At 37.1% G+C, this 8,515-nt stretch overlaps 1 protein-coding gene across 7 annotated transcripts in view; it reads left to right on the top strand.

The window, feature by feature from the left end:
- Nucleotides 1-8,515, top strand: part of LOC112140048 (unconventional myosin-XVIIIa) — a 79,356-nt gene that overhangs the window by 56,681 nt on the left and 14,160 nt on the right. For all 7 annotated transcript variants that reach the window (XM_024263007.2, XM_024262975.2, XM_024262981.2 and 4 more), the window contains 4 exons: nucleotides 689-802; nucleotides 1,752-1,868; nucleotides 2,164-2,247; nucleotides 6,472-6,609. In XM_024263007.2, coding sequence (XP_024118775.1) covers nucleotides 689-802; nucleotides 1,752-1,868; nucleotides 2,164-2,247; nucleotides 6,472-6,609 — 453 coding nt within the window. The remainder of the gene's footprint in view (nucleotides 1-688; nucleotides 803-1,751; nucleotides 1,869-2,163; nucleotides 2,248-6,471; nucleotides 6,610-8,515) is intronic.

Genomic DNA, 8,515 nt, shown 5'->3' with positions numbered 1-8,515 from the left:
TTTTGATTGATCACATGCATTAATGCATTAGCATTGACAGCCCTTATATTTTCAGAACTATTAAACATTTTTGATTATATGTGATTCATACCTCTACTAAACATGATTATAATTTTAAAATGACTTTTTTCCAAAATAGGTGTTTTTAGCATGAATACAATCATGAATATCCATGTCAGTTGTTTTTGAGAGATTGCTTTTTTACACTTTCCTGGAGCTTCCACTTTGTAGACGGTCCCTTTGCAGCCGTTTTTTTTTTTCTGTTTAATTCATTTAAAATAATAAATAAATCATCCTCCTTTTTTTTGTTTTGTTTGGGTTAAGACAAACACTTGCTGTCAGTTTTAAACCTGCATTAAATGAGCGCGGAAGTCCAAATCTGTGAATATCCTGCTAACTTTACCGAGCTGTTTTAGTGCACCTCATGCTTAAACTAGGATCGTGTTCTGCTGTGGTTTACGGCAATAAAATGGCATGATCAGTTCATGAAATGCAGACTTCTACTAGGACGTTTATTTAAAAAAAAAAAAGAAGGAAAGCTTGAAATATATGGAACTCATTTCGTAATTCAGCCTGATCGGGACATCCCTAAATTTAAACACCCCCTAAATGAGTGAAACCTCAAAATGACACAATTCAAAAAAGCAATTCTGAAATCAGAGAGGATTCTTTCTTCTTTTTCCCTCAGCTGGAGGAGTCCGAGTTCACTTGTGCATCGGCGGTGAAAGCTCGAAAGAGCATGGAGGTTGAAATAGAGGACTTGCACATCCAAATGGAAGATGTCATCAAAACAAAGATGGCGGTAAGACTTTCAATCTGCACCCTCTTTGTCCTCAGGGTGCAAGCATTTGATGTCAACTGGAGCCGAATAAATGCTGCTCCAATTACTCCCGGTTTATGTTTTTGAGTTTTGTTTATCTGTGACATGTTCAGCTATGTTAATACCGGTCTGTTTCTGTTCAGTTTTGGGAAATGCCTTTGAATTTTCATGTGTAGGAGAGACATTATTTGCATACATGTTTTTGCAGTGTGTTTTTTCTTCTTTTTATTAGGCAAATAAAACTAGAAACAACAGTGTTTAATTACTCGAGGGCCTGCTCCTATCAAATTTTCACTTTTCAAAATACAGCAGGGCTCTCATTACCATGCATACATCATCAGGCTGTGCCGGGATATTAAAATAATAAACGGCCTTTGGCATATGTCTGATTTCAACATTTTGCTCTAATGGATAAATGAGCTTAGCTGAATATTGCTTTTTTTTTTTCCTTCAGTCTGCTCATTAATATTTGTCTCATGAGAGCACTGCCTACATTTTAGACTCGTAGACTGAGGATGTTTGTGTCTCTTGGGAAGGCACACAGAGCTGTGTGCCTGTGTTTTGCTTTTTAATTGCTGCATTTATGACAAGGGAGGTTCTTGTAAATGCCTGAGATTAGAGAATGCATATTGAGGGGCCTGTGTCTCCCCCCTGAGCACAGACGATGAACTCTAAATAGGACATCACCAGATAGCTGCACTCAAAGCACTTTTCCATACCTAAATGAGCCAATTGATTATCTCCAATTGGTGTCATCCTGCAGCCAGAACCCCGTCCAGATTGTGTTTCAGTGCCATTAGATGAGATTCTTGTACTGCCAGAGCCTGGTCAGCTAATGACCATTTATCATATCCAATAGTTCATAAATAAATCCCCGTCATTCTACTCTGAAGTGTTTTTTTTTTTTTTTGTCTGTCTGTTTGGCGTCAAGTTGGAGGAACAAGTCAGCCGTCTGCAGAGAGAGAAGAATGACCTGCAGTCTCGCATGGAAGAGGATCAAGAAGATATGAATGAGCTGATGAAAAAACACAAAGCTGCAGTTGCACAGGTAAATTAGCCAGCTGACTGGACACAAACACACACAACAAAATAATCCTTCAGGTTGAAAACTGACTTGGAACCATGGCTGAAATGGCCCAGAAGTTTGAGCAATTTTGCATTTTTTGTGTAATCATCTTACAGCCGACCCTGAGACTGATTACTGGTTTCCTACCTCCTCTCTGAAACACCGAACGGGATTTTTTAATTAAAAAACAAATGAACAGTTACATCCCAGCTGTCTTGTTCAGTGCAATAATTCTTTGTTGGTTAATTTCTTCTTTTTCTGTATACCTGTTCACCAGTCTGCCAGGGACTTGAGCCAGATCAGTGACTTACAGGCCCAGCTGGAAGAATCCACAAAGGAGAAGCAGGAGATCCAAGAAAAGGTACAGTACAAGAAAGTATTCAGGAGCAGTGCAGCTGCCTGCTGGGAACCTGCCTGCCGCCTCGACACTTCTCCCTGATTGGGCCCGAGCTTTTTTCAAAGGGTTTCTCTGATTATTGTGACCAAAAAAAGCTTGGTTTCTGTGGCAACTTGTCAAAATTGAAGCGCAATCTACATGTAAATAGTAGGAATCTGTGAAAATGTACAGTCAAGGAGGAAAATTGCTCTTTTGCCTCTCCGATCTCACATCTTCAGGAATGATGGAGCACATAGAACAAGATTCATAAATCCATTTACTTTCAGCAAGGTTCAACCATAAGATCATCTATTACTCTTTCTATCACACATTTAAAGGTTTTTTCCCCTCATTTGCATACATTATTTGATTTAAAACATTAGAGTCATGTCAATAAGTACAAAATTGTCTGATTCATTTCAGATCGTTTGCTTTGTGTGTCGGTTGGATCAACTTTTGTGGTGAAGAATTTTGAAAAGAGAACACCATTTAATGAGCATAACCTAGCTGCCTCCTGCCATCATTATGCCAATTTGCAACAAAAAAAAGATGAATGTGCCATTCTATTTTAACACAAAAAGGCTGTCATTTTCTGCCAAGTTACGTTTTAAATGTCAAACTACTGTTTTATAACAACCGGTGGGCCTACGCTGCTTCTGTGTGTCAGCCCAGGAGTTGGAATGTGCATATAGAGTCTGATGTAGACATTTCTAAAGCATTTTATTCTATTTTTGAAACTACTTTTTCTCATTACACAAAATTATATTTCAATAGATATTGAATATGTTCAGTAAAGCAAAATAGGAAGAAATGCGAATAAACATGACTTTATGTTGGCTTATATTAGCATCTAGCATGAAAAAAGACTTTACTTTAATGCATTTATATTAGGATTGATGGTTAGTATTATTTTATAGTTATTTAATTAAGCTTGAAAAAGAACTGTTGGATCAAAGTCTGCATTAAAGTCCTACTCCTATAATCTTATGATCTAATTTTAAAGCATTCCCAGTGATCTTTTAATTATGATAATGCTATTTTTAGTTAAAAAAAAAAAAAGTTTTCTGGAATGTAGTTTCTGCAGAGCAGCTGTAGTTTATTAGAAATTTGCCTCTGAGTTGTGGGTGGGACTATTGGCACGAAGCAACCCCATCCCCCTTCCCATTACTGAAAACTCAGTGCAGGAAGCTTTCATCACCAATTTTCAAACTGCTTTATTTTTTCTGCTCCTGATTTACAACAATTTCTTAAAAAAAAAAAAAAAACTCACAAATGCAATTGTAAGCTTAATTTTATAAATAATGTCCTCCATCATCAGTAAAAGGCCACAGGAACATGTTAAAAACACATTTTTTTTCATTAGAGTGTGTCTGTAATGGCAGCAGTGTATTATTATCCTGCAATTCCGAGACCTCTCCTATCCCAGATAGATGATGGCGTTCCGAGGGTGAAGCCTGCTGACTTTGACTGTCCTCTGACCCATTTCTTTACTTCTACTAATAGATCAAAAACATCCATTTGTCCAGTGAAAAATGTAACAAATAACCAAAGACTTGGGGCTGATTTGACTGGGTGAATACCAGCACGTTAACTCTGACATTGTGAGTTTGCTGCATGCTGACATCAGCACATTCGAAGGTCAAAGCTTTGATTTGTCTCTGTTCAAATGTCATGCAGCTGCTTGCATGGCAGTATATCACCGCTCCGATTTTCTAGATGTGCGTAGCACATCCGGCTTTAAGCTCTCTTACTAAAACCCTTTTATTTGTATTGTACTACTATTACAAATATGGAGCCAGAGGGTTTTTCATCTAATTTTTCCTACTTGTGAACTGATTGGATAAATTGCTGTGTTCTGTGAGGTGGGTGCTAATGGTTGAGGCTCAACGTGAATGTAGATTAATGTGGCAAAAAGGTTAATGCACCTGATTTAGGACTGTTTTTATTATAGTGCTTTTGTCGTGTTTCGCTGATGGAGGGCCATTTATGCCAAGGCTTTGTCGTGTTAGGCGTGTCGCATATGTTCTGAGCTACGGAAGCAGCATGTGGCCTAAATGTTCAAATATGGCAGAACCTGCAGCTCTGAGTTAAAGACCCACTTTAATAAAAATCATGTTCTTGTGGCAAGAAAATTTAAGCTAAAAACAGCATTTCTGAGTATTTCAATCGTTGTTAATCAGGAGCAAATGAAAAAATTCTGTTTGGAAAATAACTTATTTGTGAGGACAAATAGATTTACAAATAATGGGGATCAAAAGTTTGGGCACCCTAGGTAAAATTTTATATTTTTGTGCATAAAGAACCCAAGGTAAGATTGAAAAATCCTCTAAAGGTATCAGATTACATATAAGACATTCTTTAAACATGCAAAAAAATAAGACTATTTCCATTATTTACCCTTTCAAAACAACAGTAAACAAAGTAATGGCGTGTGCAAAAGTTTGGACACCCTGCAGAATTTACAGTATGTATCGCCCTCTTTGGAAGACCTGACAGTGTCATGGATTGTTCACAATCATCGTTTGCAAAAACGGGATTTCAATCTCAAAGATTAAAGGTTCTCAAACTTTTCCACACTCCAATATTTTGTTTTCTGTTATTTTGAAAGGGTAAATGACGAAAGTAAAGCCATTTTTTTTTACATATTAGAAAAAGCTCTAATCTGATACATTTAGATTTTTCAATATTTCCTTTGGTTCTTTATGCAAAATAATATAACATTTTACTAGGGATGCCAAATATTTTGAACCCTACTGTATGTGCATGTATGGCTGGATAGCTCCAATATGGGTCACCATTTTTGTAGCACTGGTAATGTTAGGTTAGGGGTGTGAAGGGCTTAAGATAGTGGTAGAGCATGGGGGAAGGAAAGGGGGGCGGGTTGCTTTGTACCAACTCTGAATCAAACAAACAAAAAAAAAAAAATTGACAGTAAATATGCTGGGAATACTACAAGCTCCCTGCTCAGTAATGGGGAATTTATCCAATTTTCTAATGACTTAAAGCCGCTTTGCAGAAACTATGTTCTAGAAAACAACACAGCTTTTTTTAATTTTAACTTAAAACAAAAAGAAAAAGACTACTGGGAATAACTTTTAAAATAGATAAAAAAGATGATTGGAGTGGGACTTCAAGAGTTTTCTGTTATTTGATGTCTCACAGAAAGAATAGAGACTCTAAAACTAGCTTTTCTTCGCTTCTTGTGCAGCGGTTTTCCTTCCCTTTTCGACGAAGCACACAGGTTATTTGGTAGCTCTTAATTGGCTGTGAGCTTGTGAATGCATGGCTGTTATCCCTTTAATGGACTGGTGTCTCCGCCTCTCCCCCAATGTTCACTGGGATAGACTCCAACCCCCTGCGACTCTGTACAGGATAAGGCGAGTATAGCTGATGAGTAGAGGGATCTGCAGTGGATTAAACAAATACAACCATCTGTTGTGAGCGGTATGCGGTTTAAAGAACAGAACCGGCGGTGCGTCATGTTTGTATTTTATTAAAAATATATATGTGTCCAATCTCAGGGCCTCCTAAGGCCCACCCATCAGAGCGTCTCTGGCTCCACTCGAGTAACACAGAAGGCTGTAAGGCGCCGTTAAAAACCTGCCAGAGTAGGCAGTGATCGTTATCTAAAGCATCTGACCTTGAAGTGGTTATCTCATTCCCAGTTGGAGAGAAATCTGCCTTCTTTAGTAATATCAAAGCAGAGCTCCAAATCCTCCTTGTCTCAGATGCACAAGTCCCTCATTAGGTGCCATGCTGCCTTTTGGGCAATTTTGGTGGTGACGTATATTTCTTCTTTTTATCAGTCACAAAGAAAAAACAATTTGGGTGGAACAAACGTGCTGTGCATGCGGCCCAAGTCTTTTTCAAAGCCTGTGAAATTACCGTGACTTGCTTTTACCCAGTCTGAACCAAAGTCTTTTTTTTTTGAGCATTTCAGAGAGACCAGCATCTTATCTGGAGCTCATTATTTGAACTGGATGCTTGTTATTTATATTTTATATTTAACTTCATTTAAGATGCAGTCCCATTACCAAGAAATGTGGAGGGAGAAAAAAAAAGCTGGACTGTAGTTTAGTTTTAATAAACACTCTTTACATCAAAATTTCCTACAGAAAGTTTAGAAATTCTTAATGAAAATCAGTAGAAAGCAGAGATTGTTCAGAGTATGATGCCTCATGTGTGTTTATGGCTGTTTTTCTTCTCCAGCTGCATTCACTGCAGGGCCAGTTAGAGTTCCAGGAGCAATCTATGGTTGAGAAGTCGCTGGTGAGCCGTCAGGAGGCCAAGATCCGTGAACTGGAGACCAAGCTGGAGTATGAGAAGACGCAGATCAAACGCTTGGAGGTGAGAAAATAATGCTCCTCTCATCCTGCATGGACAGGAGAAGTTAAAAAAATTGTCATTTTTAATTGAAATTTTGTTTAAATGCTTTAGATTTACACTCATCAAGAAACAAAGTTTCTTAAATTCATATTCATCAACAATAAATATGTAATCCACATTTTTCCTCACATGCACTTTGCAGTTTTGACTTGAAATGGGAAGTGGATATTTTGCATACAGAAAAGTGACTCATAAGCGTATGCACTTGCAAAAACCATTAGTATTCATCTGTCACTGACTACACAGTAATTATAGTGTGTGCATACTTAGAAAAAATAATTGTATTTTTAAGTTTTGCTCTTAAGCTTTAATGAAAGTCTATGACTGTTCTCGTTTCTGCAGGGTGCACAGCTTATACATTGTTGCATTAAGGTCCTGGCTACACATCTTCAATATTTAATGCCCTATACTGATTTTAGATGTTTTACTCACAGTACATGAGAAAAGCCCGTGGAAATGTATGCTCAAAGAATTGAATAAGGATTTATTTTTAAATAAAAGTGCTATTCCCACACTGTTTCTGAACTAATGGACAACAAATCCAACTATGTCATAGGTAATTTGACGTTTTGTCTATCTTAATATTTCCTAATAACCATATTTGTATTAAAGATTAGTTTTTAGTAACCTTCACCTACATTATTTGAAGGTCAAATATCCCATTTGCAATCTGTCAAGGTTTTGGTGAAGGTATCAAAGTTGTACGGTGGCCATAAGGTGCAAATTACTCAACACAAAGACATATTAAAAATCCAAAGAATAATTAAAAAATAAACAAAAAAGCAACAACATTACACTTTAGCAATCAAAACTAAATTCCAGAAACCAAAATGTAAAAGAAAATTAAGAAATAATATCTTGTGTTGGAAGATATTCATTAACATATAATATTTTACTGGACATATCAAGGTGTTGACATAACCCGTAGAAAATGCCTTATCTTCGACCCTTCCGAAATCAAGCCAAAGTCTTGTCACTTCCTGATCGTCAGCCGCCATATTGAAACCCGCCGACAGTGATTGGTCCGGGTTAGTCGGAGTCACGTTTTTAGAGGAAGTACTGTCACCAGTCATGAGTGAGCTTGTCCAAAGTCCACACCCCTTCCACTGAAAGCTGGCTCAGGAGAATATGTCAGTCAAAAGCTAAAGATGGAGCCAGTGGGTGGAGCCGGTGGGTGGAGCCAGTGGGCACCACATGCTTTTACTGAGGCTTCTGGTTGGTCAGTTTATAAGTTGAGTAACTTGCGAATACGAAAAAAATATCTTGGAAAAAAATTAGGATTAGAAAGAATATGTTAAGTTATTCTGACAAATAAAATGACGGAGTATTAACTATTTCTCTATGGAAGTCTATGGGATGTTGGCCTTTTTGGAACCAGCAGGTTTTTCCTATTTGGAACACAAGAGGGGAGGGGTTGATATGTCCAGGGATTATACAGTCAATGAAGATATTTCAGACACGTCAGATGACTTCCAGTTGAAAAGGTGAACTAACATCATCCAATCAACACTGTCCCATAGTATCTACATTTTCTGCTGTCTTATTTTGCTTTATTTTTTTTTTTTACATTTAATTCTGATTTTGGAAAATTACTTTTGTTTTCTGAAAAGTTATTTATTTTTCTGCAATTGCTTTATTTTTTGGAATTCAGTTTTGGTTTCTGGATTTTGTTTTGATTTCTAAAATGTAATGTTGTATATTTATTATTTATTATTTTTTTATTGTTGTTGTGATCTTTAATATGTTTTCGTGCTGCGTGATTTGTTGATGTGATTTGGTCTTCAAGGCCACCGTAGAATTGTGAAAAGTTTGCATTTTTTTAGAGATGCCTTTTTTGTAACTTTTTTTTTTTTTTTTAAACCCGGCA

The sequence above is a fragment of the Oryzias melastigma genome, linkage group LG14 (assembly GCF_002922805.2).
Source record: "Oryzias melastigma strain HK-1 linkage group LG14, ASM292280v2, whole genome shotgun sequence".
Lineage (NCBI taxonomy): Eukaryota > Metazoa > Chordata > Actinopteri > Beloniformes > Adrianichthyidae > Oryzias > Oryzias melastigma.
The sequence above is the reverse complement of the archived record's forward strand: the minus strand, read 5'-3'. Positions and strand labels throughout refer to the sequence as shown.